The sequence below is a fragment of the Scardinius erythrophthalmus genome (genome assembly GCF_964197995.2).
Source record: "Scardinius erythrophthalmus genome assembly, chromosome: 22".
NCBI lineage: Eukaryota > Metazoa > Chordata > Actinopteri > Cypriniformes > Leuciscidae > Scardinius > Scardinius erythrophthalmus.
Window position 1 is genome coordinate 4,889,746 of NC_138242.1, and position 20,692 is coordinate 4,910,437.

General features: G+C 37.9%; 1 protein-coding gene across 10 annotated transcripts in view; it reads left to right on the forward strand.

Annotated features, from left to right (window-relative positions):
• wdr37 (WD repeat domain 37) overlaps positions 1-20,692 on the forward strand; it is a 41,152-nt gene that overhangs the window by 18,117 nt on the left and 2,343 nt on the right. For all 10 annotated transcript variants that reach the window (XM_081352991.1, XM_081352994.1, XM_081352995.1 and 7 more), the window contains 7 exons: positions 858-993; positions 2,754-2,825; positions 3,007-3,051; positions 3,969-4,045; positions 7,240-7,474; positions 7,568-7,709; positions 20,203-20,337. In XM_081352991.1, coding sequence (XP_081209117.1) covers positions 858-993; positions 2,754-2,825; positions 3,007-3,051; positions 3,969-4,045; positions 7,240-7,474; positions 7,568-7,709; positions 20,203-20,337 — 842 coding nt within the window. The remainder of the gene's footprint in view (positions 1-857; positions 994-2,753; positions 2,826-3,006; positions 3,052-3,968; positions 4,046-7,239; positions 7,475-7,567; positions 7,710-20,202; positions 20,338-20,692) is intronic.

Genomic DNA, 20,692 nt, shown 5'->3' on the forward strand with positions numbered 1-20,692 from the left:
TATTACTGTTTACTGTGTTTTTGATCAAAAAATGCTGGCGAGCATAACAACCTGATTAAATCATCTCACGTTATCTTGCAGACCCCAAACTTTTGAACGGTAGTGAATCAACCAGGCCAGTTCGTTCATTTCGGACAATATTTGGGTCCTTTTTTTAAAGTTCTAAAACACATCAGTGGATTAAAGTAGTTCACCAGGAAAGGTTGTGTGTTACAGCGATTGTACCACATTTTCTGTTATTGAAGATCTTTGAGTGAATTTTAAGTAAATATTGTATAAAATAGTTGTTTGTGTAATTTCAGCAATTTTGTAAATGTGTCATTTACTGCCATTGTATTATATATATATAAACATATACTATATGCATTGGCTACATAGCAGCCAATGACCAACTTGCTCTCTTTTAGCTCAGCTTCTTTCCTTTTCAGATATGATCCATATATTTACGTGTATAATTTTCTAAATTTACGAACTGTTTTTTCATTTGTTTGTATTTTTAATTAATTTAGTTTTTGTAAGCTTTTCTATATTTTAACAGTATTGATGGCTGTTATTTTATGTTTGTTTGTTTGGGTGTTTTAATTTGAACTTCCCCATTTCAGAAGTATTGACTACGCTCTCCTTTCATAGACCTTGATCTTGTGTGAGAGACTGTATGACTGAATGCAGTGTGTTCACACAATCCAGCTGTAACCACATGACGTGTGTTATACGTGTAGAGATGTTATAGTGATGTATGGTTTGAGTATATCCCATGCTTCTGCGCTGCTTACTGTTGCTCTGTAGTTAGATCTGTGTGTGTGTGTGTGTGTGAGAGATCTTTTGATCAAATGCTCACTCTCCTCTCCGTCCCTCAGATTGTGTCCAGTTTCAAAGCCACCACATCTCGTGCAGTGTGTCAGCTGGTTAAGGAGTATGTGGGACACCGGGATGGGATATGGGACCTGGCCGTGACTCGGGTTACGCCGCTGGTTTTGGGCACAGCTTCAGCAGGTAAAACTGCCACAACCACACTTACCTTGCACATTATTAACACTTTTTTCTTTTGTTCTGTCCAGATTGAATAAAAATCAGGAATATTTGTGAACAGTGGAAAAAGAACTGTATTATAAATATGGCATGATGAATTAATAATTAATAATTGTAGTTAATTTTATTTCTATTTAATTTTACTTAATTCTTTTTTTTGTTATTTTATGTTTATTTTGATCATTCATTTGAGTACAGTCATATAGTATATTTCAGTTTACATATAGTGGTCAATGCAATCACAAAGTGTCTTTACAAATACAGATATGTACAATTACCTAATGTGTTTTAAATATAAATTGTACTACAGATTTGTTCATTTTTTTCTCTTTTACAAAAAAAGAAAGAAAAAAAAGAAAAAGTTAAGTTATAATTAAGGGCAAAAAAACTATATACATCCAGAGAGAGAACATGTGTCCTAGTTAGATTCCATCCTTAACCTCATATGACTTATTATTATAATCTCATTATGTGAATAATTTTATTATGTGAAATATTATTATTATTCCTCTTATGTGAATTATTATTAAATAAACATATAGTATTAACATATACATTATATATTAATCTTCATCTAAGTATAGCAGCAAAATCTGACCTTCTTTCTGATACATATTCAACTCATTTCTTCCATTTTTCCAGAAAACCTTTTTTTTTTTTAAATAAAAAAAAAAGTGATCTTTTCCATTTATATAAGTCTCTATGGTCACATCTATAAATTATACGTAATTCTATTGCTATTTTAATTACCAAAAACATACAAAGTTCTGTCATGACATGCATTAATCAAGCTCAAGTATTCATCACTGTTAGCCAAGTTAAAGGTGTCCTATCATCCGGTTTTACATGTTCACCTTTCTTTAGTGTGAAATGTTGCTTTTTGAGCATGAAAAAAGTCTGCAAAGTTACAAAAACGCCTGAAACGCCTCCATTGTAGTCTTGCGTTTTCTCAACACCTCATTCCACACCAACACAAATATTCCTTATTTAAATAATTCCCATGCACAAAATAAAGAAGCGAGGCCTGGTTGAGTTAGTTAGTAGTGTGTTGAAACTCAGTTATGGTAAGGGGCGGGACATTTCTCAAACACGCTTGAAGTGGTTGACCAATCAGAGCACTCTGGTGCAGCCGACCAATCAGAGCACAGTGTGCTTTTTAGAAGGAGGGGCTTCATAGAGACAGGAACTAAACAGAGCGTTTCTGACAGACTGGGCAGAGAGGAGCTGCAAATATGTCAAATATGGGAAAACTTGAACATTTAACATCCAAGCATGAACATATATTCTAGTAGAGCTCAAAAACACTATAGTCTATCAGTAGCTGTAAATTACCATTCAAACTAGATAGCCCCTACTAAGTGGCAGATTAATTTAGGCGAAAGTTTGATCCTTGTTACTTATTCTGACTTTTTTTAATTTTTTTATAATGTTTATTACTGATAGAATTACACGTTTTAAATTGTATTTAGACGTGCCCCACATTTGGGTCATAGGTTTGCTGAATTGCAGGCCTTGTGCAAAATAAAATGGCTGATACTGATTTTTTTTTTTTTTTAAGGAGTCTCTTATGCTCACCAAGCCTGTATTTTATTTGATCAAAAATACAGTTAAAACAGTCATGTTATGAAACAGTCTCTTATTCAATATATTTTAAAATGCCGTAACTCCAGTCTTCGGTGTCACATGATGCTTCAGAGACCATTCTGTCATTCATTATTCTTTAGATCACTGTTCCATGCTGTGGAGTATCGAGACGGGGAAGTGCCTGTTGAAGTATGCCGGCCACGCTGGATCAGGTGTGAGACTCTTTTCACAGTACGCTTATGTGTCATGATGTGTAACACTTGGGAAAGTGTTGATTTTGTGGACTTTTGTTTGGAGATTAGAATCGTAAGAGTTTATATGCTGTGGGTTTGGTTAGTGTTAACTATGTTTTATTGAGTCTAATGAATGTTTGTTGTTATTTTTTTCTTGCAGTCAACTCCATTAAGTTTCACCCCACAGAGCAGATGGCACTTACAGGTAGACATCAACACATTCAGTGCTTTGTTTTTGAACAGCGTCTGCTCTTTCATTTCCTTTCTCTTTTCCTTTATTGAAAAGTAAAACAACTTTTTCAAGCGTGACCTGGCCAAGAAGTACAAATAAAGTCTAGCTCAAAAAAAGTACAAATAAAAATTACAATATCAACCACAATACAATAAAACACCATCAGGAATCACAGCAACAATTTACCAGGGGATACAACATAAGTCTTTTAAAAGTACTTTAAATTTGGTAAAATTTTACAGTAAGGTTTCATTAGTTAACAAAGAACAGTACTTGTTAATCTTAGCATTTACTATTACATTTTTAGATAATTCACTGAGGTGAACATGAACATTTTTATTAACTAACATGAATAAATGTTGTAAGAATATATTGCTCATTGCTAGTTCATGTTAGTTAATGCATTAACTAATGTTATTAACCAATGAGACCTTTATTGTAGTGTTTTGCGTTAGCATGAAGCTCCAGTTTCACAATACATGAATTACACCCATGAGTAACAGTAAAATGCTGCAAATATTTTTTTTCTCACACTTGTAACGTGATTTCCATCTTCAAAAAGCATACATTTTATTTATGCTTACAATCTTATGTACACTTCCACAAATCTGTATGGCATAATTTTATCTTCATATGGGGGCTCGTCCGGGATTTAAACGAGGGACCTCTCGCAGCCTAAGCGGGAATCGAACCCCCATTCATTTATCATGTGACTGGAGGCTATGTTGCCTTTTAATATTTATTTTTCCATAAGACTGATATATTTTTTTCATCTCTATTTGTATCTCTCCCCACACCTGTCAGATGCTTTTAAATGTAATTTGATAGATGACTGTCCTTTTTTTTTATATAATGTTCCATCTGTGTTTGCTTTGTCTGTTTCCTGACAGCGTCCGGGGACCAGACGGCTCACATCTGGCGTTACATGGTACAGCTGCCACTTCCCCAGCCCCCAGCAGACATCAGCGTGAGTGTTAAAACACACACCGTCAGAATTCTGCCTCCTTTTTGTGTAATAATGCTCCTCTAGAGCTGTGGTTTTCTTCCATTTTCTTCCAAGTGCCTCAACATGAATGCTGAAATCAATATCATTTAGATGCAATTTTTTTGCACCATTTATTCATGCACTAGCATGGTATTCGAAAGACAAAAAACTTAAAGGGATACTCCACTTTAAAATGAAAATTCTGTCATCATATACTCACCCTCATGTTGTTTCAATCCTTTATGAATTTCTTTCTTCTGCTGAACAGAAAGGAAGATATTTAGAAGAATATCAGTAACCAGACAGTTTCTGGTCTCATTGACTTCCATAGTATATATTTTTTCCTACTATGGAAGTCAATGAGACCAGAAACTGTCTGGTTACTGACATTCTTCTAAATATCTTCCTTTCTGTTCAGCAGAAGAGAGAAATTCATACAGATTTGAAACAACATGAGGGTGAGTATATGATGACAGAATTTTCATTTTAAAGTGGAGTATCCCTTTAATATTTCAAGAAAAAATAATAATTTGCTCCACCTCTGAAACCTCATCCAACATTTTTTTTTCCCCACACTGAACATTTTACTTGGACATATGCCACAATTATGGAGTAAAATAGGTAATGAATGCTGTTTCATGTTGACTGATGTTTTTCCTATAGAATTACCCTGTTATTTCTTAGTTTTGTGTTCTTAAAGGGGGGGTGAAATGCTCATTTTCACTCAATCTCCTGTTAATCTTGAGTACCTATAGAGTAATATTGCATCCTTCATATCTCCAAAAAGTCTTTTGTTTTATTATATTTTTAATTGAAAGATAGGTTGTACCGAGTCTTTCCGGAAAAAAAACGAGCGGCTGAAGGCGGGCCGTGTGGGCGAAGCTTAGCTGTGCTTACCCGCCTAGCTAACAACATACAGAGACATTTGTTCAACAGTTTTACTCACCGTTCCAACGCACGACCGCGAACCTTTATCATTGTGACTGCTCGATTCTTAAGCATTAGACGATCTGCAAATCCGTCGATCTGGGCTTTGTTTATAAAACAATCATTGTCGAAATGCAGGGAACAAACAGTCTAACACAACTCCGTTTATGCTCAGGAAAACAAAGTCCATCCACTGGTGCCTTAACGCTGGGTTCTTTGGGAATCTGTGCAGGGTTGTTTTGCTCTGGCAACCAAAAACACACTTCTTTGGTGACATTGACTTCCCAAAAGCCGGGCAGGGCGCTTTGATGGCGAACTGCTTTCACTGCTTTGCTCTAGTCTAAGATCGCGCCTGCGATCTTACCGGAGAAGTGCCCTTAGGACCCATATAAGGAAATTCCGCTCTATCTTACGTAAGACAGAGCCATACTCGAAAAAAAACTTTCCGAAACTTGTGACAAACCGGAAGGAGCATTTTTGGAAAAAAAATTCCCCTTCAAACGTACAACTTAGTTTTTGAAACTTTGTCCATGTTTAGCATAGGAATCCAACTCTTTACCAGTGTAAAAAACTCAGTATGCATGAAATAGCATTTCACCCCCCCTTTAAAGCTGCAATCGGCAAGTCTGGCAGATTGACAGGACTTTTGAATGTTTACAACTCTCATGCCCCTCCCCCACTACCAGCGAGCACCCTCCCATCGAGTTCGTGCTCGTCAGTGCGTGTGCACCAAGTTTTCTGTGAACGCGCCCATCTCCTCAGCTCTCATTTTCTTTTCCTTGGTTATTTTGGACCTCCTAGCTCTGGTTGTTAACCGAGGAATTGGAAGCTTGTTAGTAGCTTTTCTCTCCGCCATCACACTTCGTACAATCCAACACACCTGCGAACTTCAGGCGTGTGCACGTGGTATTGTATTGTGCGTGAGAGGGGAGGGGGGAGGGACAAACTGTGGACCAGAAGAACTGGGATTGGTTGATTTTTGCAAAACTAATAACAGGCTCCAGGTGGAGGTAGAAGCGCAGGTTTTTTTCTGAAACCGGCTTATTTATGTTGTTCTGTCGGAGCATAGTGTCGGTTTCAGTGAATATGATCAAAAAAATATTGCAGAGTGCAACTTTAAATCTACACTATGTATCTTTTTTTTGATAAAGAAATAACAATGTTATTAATAAGCGAGTGCAAAAAATGTATCTTCCAAACCATGTCTTTACTTTAACCAAATACACTCTGATAAACCTATAATAATGATTTATGTTTTGGAGCTGTTGGGACGGACTTTGTGAAAAATTGCATGCATACGTCATGTTATTTTAATATCTCTGTGATACTAAGGGGCTGTTTACGCAACATCGTTTTAAAAAAAAAAAACAAAGTAAAACTTTTTATGCGTTTTGGCTGTTCATTAATACGACAACGGCGTTTTGGGGGCCAGAAAAGGCAAACTTTTGAAAACGGGTTTCAAAGTGTACGTTTTTGAAAACGATACCGTTATAGTCTCTGTGTAAACTACAAAAACGCAGATTTGTGAAATCGGTGACGTCAAGCGCATGTATTACGTGTTCAGTCAATAGGCACGTAGTGTTTCTTTAAGTGACATCGCCACCTACTGGTTTGGCAGCAGAATACAGCGTTTTTAGTCGTTTTCGCAGATCCGTGTTTTGTTTTGACAACATTGTCATATGTACACGAAATACGCAAAGAAAAACCATTTCTGTTTTTAGTTGTTGTGGAAACGAACCCTAAATGATTTGTAATTTTATATTTTTAGTACGTTTGTTTTTGTAATTTTTTTTAAATGTCCATATGGTTTGTATTAATTTATTTAAGTTTTAGTGAAACTGAATGAAAATGAGAAATGTTGCTTTGACAACTAGCTGAAATAAAATTAGTTAATTTAGTTAATGTTAACTTCAGTTTGAGTAATTATTTTTTATGGTTTTATTTACTGTAATAGTCCTGACACAGAGAAAAGTAGCTCCTAGTGTGAAGCTGAATGTTTGTTGTCACAGAGAACAAGACAAGAATGACCATGATCATTAAAACGGCAAAACTAATGCAAAACGCATGCAGGTTTATTTTTTAACCGCTAGAAGTGTGTTACAATGTGTACTACAGCTTTAAAATGTTCAATTATTTTGGCTGCAATCACATTTTATTGTATGTATTTACTAATCAAAGTCTGAATTAGTTTTAAATCCATTCTTTTCTTCAATGCCTGTGTGTTGACTCTTCTTTGCTCTCTGAACTAGGCCTCGCTGGACGATGACGTGGACTTCTCTGATAAAGACGAGGCCGACGGGGAGGCGGAAGGGCCCAATGAATGTCCGACCATCCGTGTCGCAACGACGACCTTGAAGAGCCACCAGGGGGTGGTGATAGCAGCGGATTGGCTGGTGGGAGGAAAGCAGGTGGTCACTGCCTCCTGGGATCGAGCCGCTAACCTCTATGATGTAGAAACCTCTGAGCTGGTGCACACCCTCACAGGTGAACATGGCAGTGCTCGTGTGTTTCCTTTGACAGGGTTTTAGCGTCATACGCCTCTGTTTTACACGTGTGTGTGTGTGTGTGTGTTTGCAGGTCACGATCAAGAGTTGACCCACTGCTGTACTCATCCCACCCAACGTCTGGTGGTGACTTCATCCAGGGACACCACCTTCCGCCTGTGGGACTTCAGAGATCCCTCCATCCACTCTGTGAACGTCTTCCAAGGCCACACCGAGTAAGTCACATCATCTCTTCTTACATTCTTACATGTTGACGTTTGACTGTCTACACACAGGGTACAAATGAACACTTGCCAAGCGCCAAATGAGAGTAAAATGAAATCATTGTTATAAAAAAAGCTCTTGACTGTCGGCCACTTACTGTCTCACTATCTAACTTACTATCTGACATTTTTCTAGGAAGCCAAAAGACCTTGTTGTCATAACACACACTCACACTATCTCTCCGTGACTTCGTGTGGAGAGACATTTTAATGTTGTGTCACCAAAGAGAGAATATAAAGACCAAACTCAATATAGGTCTCGGTCTCGATGGTTTAGTGCCTGGTTACTTTTATAGTGAGAGACTGTAGCTTAAGTAATTTTGAAAGTGACATGACTAAATAACTCGTATTTAATATAGATTTGTTATAGGGACAGGAAAATATGAAAATACGTTTTCATGACTTGTAAGATAGTTATGGCTGATAAATATCAGTGTTCTTGTTTTTAACTAAAACTATTAAAAATCATTTTCGTTAATTGAAATAAAGCTGATATAAAATATAAATATTAGATTAAAAAATTAAACTTAATAAACATAAATGAAAATTACTCAGATAAACTAAGTTTATGTTGAGGTACTTACATTTCTAAAGTGGAATAAAAATAAACTAATGCTGAATAGAAATATTTTTAAAATGCAGAACTAAATGACTGAAACAAACTAAAATTAAAATGAAAACTGAAAAAATAAAAAAGGTTCATTCAAAATCTGTAAAATAACGATAAATATTCTCAGTATTGTCAATTCATTCTGAAGAAAAAGTCACAAAAGTAGTAGTTATGATACAAGGATTTTGCGAGAGTGTTGCTGTGTAGACGTTAAGGTATTCTGAGTCTCATCCCAATCTATGGCTTCCTTTCTTCCCTGGAAAACAAAAGAAAAGAAGCCAAATTCTAGACATTAATATGTCATTTATGAAGGTTTATGGATTACATCATAGGCATTAATTGAACTATTTTATGAAATATCATCCTAAATGTCTCTGTTGTTTTTGTTCCCTCTCTCTGACCACTAGATGGCAGTGCATGTACAGCATTTACAGGAACACTTCAGTATGCACTTTATTTCATTCACATCAATTTCCTCAAACCGAGTAAAAGCAAACCCTTTGCTGTCTAGCTCTATATTATTTATTTCCAGCGTTCCTGTTCAATCCCTTTGCTGTGTAAAGCGTGTCACCAGCTGCAGTGCGAGTGAAGTCAGTTGTGGTGGTTATTGCTGGTTAAGGCAGGAATGAGGAGGCGCTGCAGTCTTTGATTACCGGGGATTACACGCCGCTCATTATGTTCAGCCCAACATGTATAATTCCGTCAGATCCCAGCGTAATGCTCTCAAATAGACAATCAGCGTAATGAGATTATCCGGCGTACTGCTGCACGCTTCCCACTGTCAGCCCCTCCGTGCAAAGTCAATTACTGTCCGTCACTCTCGTCCACACTGACCGAGGCTCTCTGAGAGCGCCACTCGCCTCCGAGTGTTCATGTGTGGATCGTCTGCGACCGCTCACTATTCATTCAGCTCACTCATCACTCTCAGGGGTCATATTTAATTAATAATGTATCAGAGGCTGTGCTATAGTGGGATTACACACAATACACAACCGGACCTGTTCACAATACTGCTTTATAAAATGGTTATTACATAATAATAGTAATATTAGAGAGGGATGGTTTTATTAAAATACTCTCTTAAATATAATTTTTTAAACTATAGGGGTTGAGGTTTATTAGAATTACTTAATTTTTATTTTATTTTGTATTTTTTAACATTCCTTTTTTTTTTTTTTTTTTTTTTACCATGTCTTGAATCCACGAATGTATTTTAGTTTTTTTGTATTATTGTTATCTCAAAATAATTTTTTTTTATAGAAATATTAATTGATACATTTTAAAAAAACTGAAATGAGCTAAACAAAAAACAATAAACCATTTCAATATTTATTGTGTGAAAAATATTTTTTACAAATTCTTACACAAATTACACCAAAACAAGTAAAAACATTTTTAGGAAACATTTAATTCTAGCTAGCCTACAAAAGTATGAGAGTCCGCTGTTTTATTCCAGAAATGTATAAATCAATGCACCTTGCACACCCGTAAAGTTATAAGTGTGTAGACAAAACTGTTATAAAGACAAAAAGTGTTATAAAGCACACTATCATAGCTTGTAAAAAAGCTTATTTTTTTGTGGTAAATGCTGCTAATAAGAAGGTTTGAATGTGTTTTACAATCCATGATAGTGTACATGATTTTCTTATTGTATTTTCTCTTGTTTTTGTTTGAATATTTTTTACATTAAGGGTATTTGGACATGTTGTAGAAAGGAAGGAGCTGCTAATGGGACATGGTGAAGGGAAAATATGAGATTATTTGGCAATGTAAATGTATAAAAAAATATTTTTTTGCATTTGCTCACAAAACCTTAGTGTTACTAGTGTAACTAGCAACTAGCAATCTATTTACACTGAGTGAAAACAGTGTATTTTCCTAGCGATATATGCTTTTTACACTAAGTACAAATATCAATAGATTCTATTAACACAGTCAAAATAGCAGCATTTTCTTAGTGATTTGCTATTTACACTGAGTGAAAATAGTTATAGATTATTTTTACACAAAGTCAAAATAGCAGTATTTTCTTTGCAATAAGTGTAAATAGTAGTAAGTAAATAGTTGCAGATTTGCACCCCAGTGTTGTTGTACATTAAATGGTATGAAATAATAACATAGTGTAAATGAGTATTAAATATGTATATGTATTAAAATGATGGTAACGCTTTACAGTAAGTGTTAGTTCACAGTGCATTAACTAATGTTAACAAAAACAATCTTTGATTTTAATAATGTATCAGTAAATGTTGAAATTTAATATTAACTAAGATTAATAAATGCTGTAGAAGTATTGTTCATTCTTAGTTCATGTTAACTAAGGTAGTTAGCCTAACTAATGAACTTTATTAAATGGATGCTTCCTTATTGGGACAATAAAGCCCTGCCTACTCCAACCCTAACCGATAAACACTTTAATATTAAACACACGTTAGACACTTAATTTCCACTATATTTGCATAATTTTTATTGAAAATAAATGCCTTTCCGATCAGATATGTGATGGGGAAAAGGGAATAGAGCGAGTTCAGTTTCGGTTTGGCACTCGGGTCGATTTGCGTCGATTTTCTGCCGCTCCTTTCCCTATAACTATTGCAACTGTTGACAACCAATTTTCTTCCATGATTTTGTCTGGCCCAATCAGACGTCAGTGGGTGGAGTTAGTGTAAATAGCCTCTGCCAACAAGGTGGGCTATTCGCACTTAGTGTACATAGACACTCCAAGAGAAGAAAACTTTTCTTTTAAAAGGAAAAGTTTTTAAATACTTGATACTTTTGACACAGCTTTGGTTATGAAAGTGACGAGTACAGTGTAAATTAAATGAACGTGAGTGTTCCCTGACAATAAAACACCAAAAACACGAGGGGTAACACATTTTTCCGCTGGCGTCTCGTAGTTGAACTTGTTATATGTGAAGAGCTTTGTACATGTGAGTCGGGCATCAGATTGATTCCAGCGCTGTCAGGTTACACAGGAGTTGATGAGACGCAGCTAATTATGTTGGGCCGCTGAATTCACTCGTCACTGAGCCCTGAGCAACACTCAACACAGACACAAGTCCACACTTTCACACCTGTGCTGCAGTTTCTCATGATTTCCCCTCGTGTAATCAGACGTTGGAGTGGCAAAATAAAGAAATGTGTGAAAAGTAGCTTTAGTGTTTTCAGCATCTACCAGGACTCTCTTCACACGAGCTTCATCTCCAGAGCAAAAAAATTGTGACAGAAATATATTGCTATTTTGCAGTAGAATGCTCTTCTCAAAGTATTAATTATAGTAATAATAATAATAGTAATAATACAGTTTATTAAACCAGTATTTAAGGAATATCATACTATTTTTCAGCAATTTAAGCAGTGAACAGGGCTTTGTTTGGCAAAAATGTAAAGGAATTGTTCAATTCCATTTAATTCTATTTTAAAGATTAATTAAATTGCGAATCATAAAACACAGAATCCAGAAAAGTGAAACCGACAACACAAAATGTTTTGAAAAACAAAACGACAACAAAAACCATCACATTTCGCAGGGCACTGTTATTGCAAACATTTTAATACATTTTTTAATTGTTAAAGTTTTCATGAATTTAATTGATCCAAATTAATTTTCATTATTACACTTTAATTAAACCATTAAAATGGAATCCTGAAATAATAAAACGGAAAACACTGAATTTGGGGAAAATAAAACTCATTTCACAGGGCTCTAAAAATCCCACAATCCCAGAATATCATAGAGACTTGAGGATGGACTCTTTTGACCAATGGACCTCATCGCTACATGTTAGAAAACACTCTGAGCATCTTACTACAACTTGCAACTAAGTAATAATGGCCTGACAATACCCACAACACCCTAGTATATCGGCAGTGAATATTCCTCAGACTATGAAACACCTGACATGGAAAGTTTGACTTCCGAATGCGGCGAAAGGCTTAATGAATGAGATGTTTGACAGTAAATGGCAGCGTGTGTGTATTTCTGCATGCAGATGTGTGAGTGTGTGTGGGCTGTAGAGACAGCTGTTGGTTGTAATGAGTGGCGTACAGTGCAGTGTGTGTGTGGGTTGATTGAGTCACGCATGAGGTACAGAGAGAGGGTGTTGTGCTGTCAGTGGGAGTGAATGCTCTGCTGCACTGGGACCGTAAGATGAATGAGCTCTGCAGCGCTCCTGGCAGGAGCTGAGGACCTCCTAAAGACCAGACACACACACTTACACACCTTCACACAGGCTGGGTTTATATTCATTCATGCTGAGCGTGTGTGTGGGTCTATGCATAGCACACATACATGAATCATGCTAGACTCTCTCTCTCTCTCTCTCACTCACTTCCCTCACTTCTCTTCCCTTGACTCCACACGACACCACACACATTTACCAAGTTGTGCAGTTTCTTCTTTTTACCCCATAACCGGTAGCTCCGCCCTCAATGGAATCTCATTGGTCCAAAATCCAGCTCCACATAGCTTTATAACTAGTTTAGTTATAAACTAGGAACTAATTTAGTAGGGTCGGAGTACCCTAAACTCCGGAGTAGGGTCTAAACCAGCACTATAGGAACTACCCGTGACGTTAGTGTTCGCTGATTGGCCGAACGCACGCGGAACACCAGCACCCGCCATTTTTAAAACAGCTAGAATGTAAACACACAGATTATAGCCTATATATTTACTCCATAAACTAACTATACAAACATGGAAAACAGTGATAGATGGGTCTCTAAACCTTTATGCTGAAGAGAAAATTCAACGCAACTTTGAGGGGACCAAGTCAAACACGATTATGTTTATCTGCCCAGCTAGCAACACTGGACATCAACCACACGGCATAGGCTAATAACCTTTTTTTCATATACTGTCTACTTCCTATAACAGTTCTATCTAATAACATGTTAAACAGTACTGTTAGACAGATCGCTAACTAATAAACACAGAGAATGCGAGCATTGTTTGCTCTGGCGTTCTCAGCGCCGTCAAAATAAAGGTCCGTTGCGCCGTCAAAATAAAAGTCACCGTGCTTGCGTCACTCCCTTACCCCTCCTACCAGTTCCTATGGCCACTTGGCCAGTGCGAACGCAAACAGCAAAACCGAGTTTGGGGGAGAGTAGTTCTTAAGAACTGTTTAGAAGTGGACAGTTCCTGGAACTAAGTTCCTGTAACTACTTGGTTGGAAAGTGGCTATAGACATTGGATTTCTTTTACAATGTCTTTATGAACATTTTAAACCGTCAAAGTTTTGGGGCGAATCAACTTACAAGTCAAGGCAAGTCAAGTCATCTTCATTTATATAGCGCTTTTAACAATGTAGATTGTTTCAAAGCAGCTTTACAGAGATAAGCGTATAATTTAAGGTAACAGAGATTGTTTTGGCTTTATAGCGGTTCTTTAATAAAGTTATTTTCCAGCTAAAGATTCGCTTCCGTTGCAACGATCATTTGTTATTAAATTAGGGGCCGCTAAGACGACACCATTCTCTCTACACAGACTATGTTTGTAATTCCCTACAAACCAAGGTAAACCTAAACAAACCAAGGTAGGTACGCAAAACGAATTTTCCCGACAACGCATTTACAATGGAGAGACAGAAAGTTTGACCGTTGAGCTTGCATCTTGTGCATGACAGGGGGCAGTGGTGGCCTAATGGTTAGAGAGTTAGACTTGTAACCTGAAGGTTAACGGTTCGATTCTCAATACCGGCAGGGAAAATGTAGGTGGGGGAATGAATGAACAGCGCTCTCTTCCACCCTCAATGCCCTTCACCCACGACTGAGTTGCCCTTGAGCCTCCAATCGCTCCCTGGGTGCCGCAGCAAATGGATGCCCACTACTCTGGGCGTGTGTCCCCACGGTTTGCAGTGTGTGTTTCTTCACACGGTTTGCAGTGTGTGTTTCTTCACACGGTTTGCAGTGCGTGTTTGTTTGGATGAGTTAAATGCAGAGGACAAATCCTGAGTGTGGGTTACCATATTGACCTTCATGTCACATCGCATTATGACACAGCATTCTAAACATGTGGTTAAAATAAGTTTAATTTTTGTCTTGTGTATCTCGAGAGCTTGTTTTTTCCCCCTTTCCACTGACCTATGTTTCGCATCGTTAACAGCAAAAATGCATTCTGAGTAAATGATGACAGAATTTTAATTTGTGAGTGAACTAAAGGGATGGTCACTCTAACTTTTTGTTCCATTGACTTCAATTCATGTGCATGTGAATTTCGCTGCATTCTAGAGTTTAAAGGGGACCCATTATGCCATTATTTTTACAAAATGTAATATAAGTCTCAGGTGTCCCCAGAAGTTTCAGCTCAAAATACCCCACAGATAATGTTGTAAACCATGTTGTAAATACCATTTTTGAGTGGAAGGAAAAACATGCTGTTTTTTGTGCATAAATCTTTAAATGCAAATGAGCTTCTGCTCCCCACCCCGTTTTCCAGAAGAGGGCGGAGCCTTTACAGCTCGTGCCTCGGATACTCTGCAAAAACTAAAACATCTGTTTAGTTTTGATTATCATCTCTATCACGGCCACACTCATGTGACATTGCAGTTCTTCATCGTCATAAAAGTTTATTATCTGCATGTTTTCAAAGCCATACCAGTCTAAACTTCTTATAAATAGTTTTCTGAGCGCACACATCCGAAACGCACACAGAAAGCTGGATGTCAGACGGCACATCCCGTGTGTATTAAACAAAGTTCTTTCACATCTTATTGTGCTTAAACTGTCAAATACACACAAAAACACACATAAACAGTCAGTTATGTAGGCCTATGTGAACGTAAACGGCAAGTAAAAAAATCACATGTGTATATTAGATCTGTGTATTAAAGCGTAATTTACAGTACTTACTGCTAAATATGTTGTTGAAATGAATCAAAAAACAGAAAATCACTCACTGCTCTTGATTGAATAACTTTAGTAGATTTAATAAGAATACATTTCTTATTTGAATTCTGTTTTCTGAGGAGATAAACTTGGCGGATTGTGTAGAGCTCATTCAGGGCGGGGTCTATGCTAATAGGGCAGAGTCTGTGGGCGGGGTCTATGCTAATAGGGCAGAGTCTGTGGGCGGGGCCTGTGCAATGTCCATTACCATTTATAGGGTGGTTGTGTACACACACTGCCGACACACATGTATGTTCAAACACCATGTCAAAGGGAATTTCGCACTTGTGAGCAATAGAAGATTGATGCGTCACATTGTGACCTTTTAGCTCAATTAAAAGAATACAAATTTTAAATATGCGGGATTGCAACATTTCAGTGTAGTGGAGCATATTCCATATTTTTACATTTAGGATGTTGAATTTCTTTAAAGGCAGCGGAATGTGGCATGATATATTACGACTGCTGCAGTGTCCTAGTGTGACCGCAGCTTACCTTTTAATTCAAATCCAATATCTGCATGTACTATATGTTGGATATAGATCTACACTTTTTATGGAGTTTAGATACTTTTTCACAGCACTGTAGCTAGTTTTAAACCATCAGTACTAGTAACAACATATGTGACCCTTGATCACAAAACCAGTCATAAGTCGACGGGTATATTTGTGGCAATAGCCAACAATACATTGTATCAGTCAAAATTATAGATTTTTATTTTATGCCAAAAATCATTAGGATATTAAGTAAAGATCATGTTCCATGAAGATATTTTGTAAATTTCTTACCGTAAATATATAAAACTTGTATTTTTGTGAGTGAATGCAGCACAGTCGTCAACATAAATGGACAACTTTAAAGGAGATTTTCTCAATGTTTAGATTTTTTTGCATCCTCAGATTCCAGATTCTCAAATAGTTGTATCTCGGCCAAATATGATGATGTATAAATCTCAATTTCAAAAAATTTACCCATGTGAGTTTTTTTGGTCCAGGGTCACATATTTCTATTTTTTTATTTTTTATTTTGTAGACTGAGACTCATAAACTGCTGTACAGTTTCTAATAGTGAGTGAAGTTTATCTCAGTTGTGCAGTACAGCTGACATATGCCTGTCTCACTTCACTAACCCAGAGCATCAGGACACTCCATGAGCTCAGCATTACGGCATATGGACACTTAGATGAAACATTTAAGCCTTTGCCCGGTTTATCTGCTGTTAGCAGCATAAGCATTGAAAACTTTAAAGAGTAGCATTTTTAGAGCTAACTAGTGTATATACTGGTGCTCCTAGAAAATGAAGTGTGACCAGAAATGGAAACCTGAGTCTGAAGGCCCTTATGTCGAACATCTGAATCCATCTAGAATTCAAACAGAATTTGAAACTTGACTTGGACTTGTGGCTTGACTTTGACTTGTGACTTAAGACTTGACTTGAAAATGTGACCTTGTGAACCTGTAGCCTGTGCATATTTGTGCTCAAAAGTCGGCAGAATGGCCTCAAACGTTGTCCCCTAATCATCTAATGATGGTGCAAATGATAATGAGTGGCACAGTACAAATGATACATGACATGAGTCGCTGTACACGGGGGGCACGCAGTGTTTGCTGCCTCATTCCTCTTTCGTCTGCCGGGCATTCCCTGTCAGAGACACTATCTGTCTGTCAGGATGCTTCTGAGAGTATCGCCAGTGCGCTCGATTTCAGACAGACAGAGGGAGACACACCTGCTGTCTCGGGGAATGTGTCAGAATGGGTTTCTCACTGAGGAAGCATCACAGCTGGTGTCTCCTTTGAGACTGATCACGTAAATTCTGGATGACATGCCCACCTATTTCTGTTTCTCTGATGGAGACTAGTGGTTAAAGATTCGGGCTGGAGGCCAAAGGCTGTAGGTTTGAATCTAGTAAGGGTTCATTTATGGACCTTTGATGGCGACTGAACCTGTAATAAGTAAACTGCTAAATGACTTATATTTGTTGAATCTTAAAGGAATAGTTCAGCCAAACTGCCTTTCCAAACCCATATGGCTTTCTTATGTTGAGTATTGGCCCATGTGCACATCTCCATGTAACAAATGTAAATGAGACACTCAATAACAGCCAATTCCATTAGTAGTTGTGTTTCTTATACCAATGTTATACTAAATCATTTTGTTATGTGGAGGCACGAATAGGATTTGAGAGAAATGGTGGAGGGCAAGATTTTAGGTAAATAAAGACTTTTGTTCATCACAAATCAATCGTATGACTTCAGAAACTTTTTCGGGAACTTTTTATTGACTCTGTTCATCCGACTTTGTTCATCCGTCCTTATTCATTTTCATAGTACACACGAGAGCTCCCTCTTATTGAGATTCTCCGTTTGTGTCCAAGGAAGATAGAAAATAACACTAGTTTGGATTTGGACATTCCTTTACTGTGTACACAGAATAAACTCTGTTTTAAATGTATGAAATTCATAGTTGTCAATTATAATTACAGAGCACACATCTCATCTTTCCCAGCATCAGCAAGAGTATGATCCCATGCAACTACATTAGCCATTGTTTTAAAGAGCTTATTATGCTCAGCACTGGATCTCTATTAAACACAAACGCCGTTCTTCCTCTAATGAGTCTCGACCTTGCTTGTCAGTGGTCCCGGGGGAAACGGAACATTCCCAAAATATCATTTGAGTTGTAATAGGATTTTAATCAAGCCTTTAATCTATTATCGGCCCCACCACCGCCCCCACCCTTGCTTTCCGGTGGCAACCCACGGTGTCAGAAAGTGTTTCCACGCTTCACTTTGGATGTGAACTGTGCCGGAGCGAGCCGAGCAAAGCTGTTAAATACAGCCAAACCCAACTCCAAATCTTTAATGCAGCGGAATTTAGCCCCTAATTAAACCTTAATATCATGTCAATTCAAATTAGCACGGCTAGAGGCGAGTGGAGCACCAACTCTGGCCCTTTTTTTTTCTTCATTTTTCTCTCCCTCGCTCTCCCGAGAGAAGGGAATACAAAGAAGAGAGAAATGTCAGCAGGGAATGACGTGATAGATTAGAAATATTAAGGTCCATTAAATGGAAGTGTGTGTGCTGAGCGGAGCAGTTAAATGTGCGCTGTGACCCTGAGGGTTGCTGACATTCCTGCTGTTCACCCAGACTGTCTCAAATCACACACACACACACACACACACTCTCTCTGCCTCACTTTGTGCCAGCTGCTGGTGCTCTCGTGCCCTGTACAGGAGCAGAGGGTGGTCTTTCCAACCGGAAAGAGATGAGTTTAATTTCATAATCACAATAATATAATTTGTTGGGAAGATTCAATTCCAGTAGCAACTCAAGCCTCATTAAAGAAGACACACTAGATAGGCTCACGTATCCAGACCTTTGACTATCAGCATAAAGTCTACGTGACAGCCGAGAATTGGCCACTTAAGGTGATTGCACAGGACTTGTGCTCTGAGGAATACTGTGAAGACACTGACATTCAATGGGGATGTTGTTTCACAAAGATGTGGAGGGGATAGCACAAGGCTTTGGAAAAGCGATGCTTCATCATGCGCCTAAAAGTTAAGGATATTTTAACTTCTTCTCTGACATAGGAAAACTTTGACCAATGAGAATTTCCAAACAGACTTGCCTCTTTTCACTCTCAAGTCTGATTGCTTGTAATAGACAACTTTGACTTCTGGTCGTTGGAGTCGCTATGTTTTCTGGCCTCCTTGTTCAGTTTACAAGACGGTGAACATTGTAATCTCTGAGTCCTCTGTAATCCCAGCTTTCCCCCAACTAGCGATGCCCCTGCTTCCAGTCACTTTCCAAACTTTTCAATGAGAGTTGGCAATTTAAAGCAAAATGATAGACCGCAATCATTCATGAGACAACAAAGTTGATTAGAATTTAAGTCAGTGTGAACGCATCTGAAGACAACCAACTACAGTCCAAACCTGTCCACCTTGAATCCTTAAGTTGTGTAGAAGCGAACCAGTCAGATTGAACTGGTGAGTTCCACCAAATCATGGCACTTTTTGTTCTGTGCAATTGCTATGTCTCATTTCAAAGACTAAAGTAGTCTTCTATTACCATTCTCACTTCTTATATTTCATTGCATTCTAAAGGAATTACAACAATTTCCAAAATTTTCACACGGGAAATGGTCAATTTTAAAATGGTAGCTTTTCTGAAATGAGACGTCCTTGATGATGTATGCAGTCAACACACGCAGCCTGCAAACTGAGACACAACTAATATGCATCGGGACCATACCGAGACTATACACCACTTGTTCAACAGTGCTACTGTAGAGGACCGTAACACAATCCTCTTCCTCAGTAGGTTTGGACTCGAGTACTCAGAAATGACACCAGTGATCAAAACTGGAAAACAAAGTCTACAAAGTATATCAATGTGAGTGCAGACAGTGGGGCTCACATGATCCGCTTCCTGATCCGTTGGGTTCTGCAAAGAATAGGACTGTAGAGATAACCAAATCACCTTGAGCACTCTCTAGTCACTCTGTACGGTCATTTTTCATGTCAGTAAAGGCGAGAGTCTGTCTTGCTTTGAAAGAATACTTGAGTGCTGAGCTACTTACTTTTAGGGGACTTGCCATTTTGCTGATGTATTTTATCCAAAGTCCCTTACGCCACAATTCCTGCCGGAGCGTTCTGGGGTTAAGAGTCTCGCACATCAAGATTGTCATATCTGTAATTCAACCTCCCACAACCCAGTTACAGTGACTTGCGCTCAGGATTAAATTGCTGTCCTTCACATTAGCAGCCAAGATCCTTGACCCTCTGCAACTTCCGGTTGCTACAGAACGATCTGTCTTTATCTGTCCGTTTAGATACTTTACATACATGTTGTGAAAACCATGTTCGTTTGTTCAGGGTGATATTTTCAGACTTAAGGTGTTAAAGAGTGATTGGATCACGATTCCATTGACAATTAATTTCTTTCAGCACTGTGACATCAGCCGTGTTCACAGTGGGGGACAACGTGGTGTCTGGAAGTGATGATCGCACCGTCAAGGTGTGGGACCTGAAGAACATGAGATCTCCGATTGCTACCATTCGCACAGACTCAGCCGTTAATAGGTAAGAGCTGCAGGTTGGTGAAGTGTAAGACAGCTTTCTGAGACTTTTGTCTCTGAACAAGTAGAGTGCCTTTTTTAGAAAGTCCTGGAAAATTGAGAAACTGTATTTCAACATCTAGATATTTTGAAAGGAATAAGTAAAGTCAGACTCCTAAACCAGAAATAGTTGGAAAGATTTGGATTATATTTTTGGTTGTTAGTTGATTATTTACTCTTAATGTAAACACTATCTAGCTTTATTTACATTAAAAGGCAACGAATAGCATCTTTACACTAAGTGCAAGCAGTGATGGATGCTATTCACACAGTGTTATTTGTAAATTGTCTGACTGATGGGAATGAAAATAGCCTTTGCC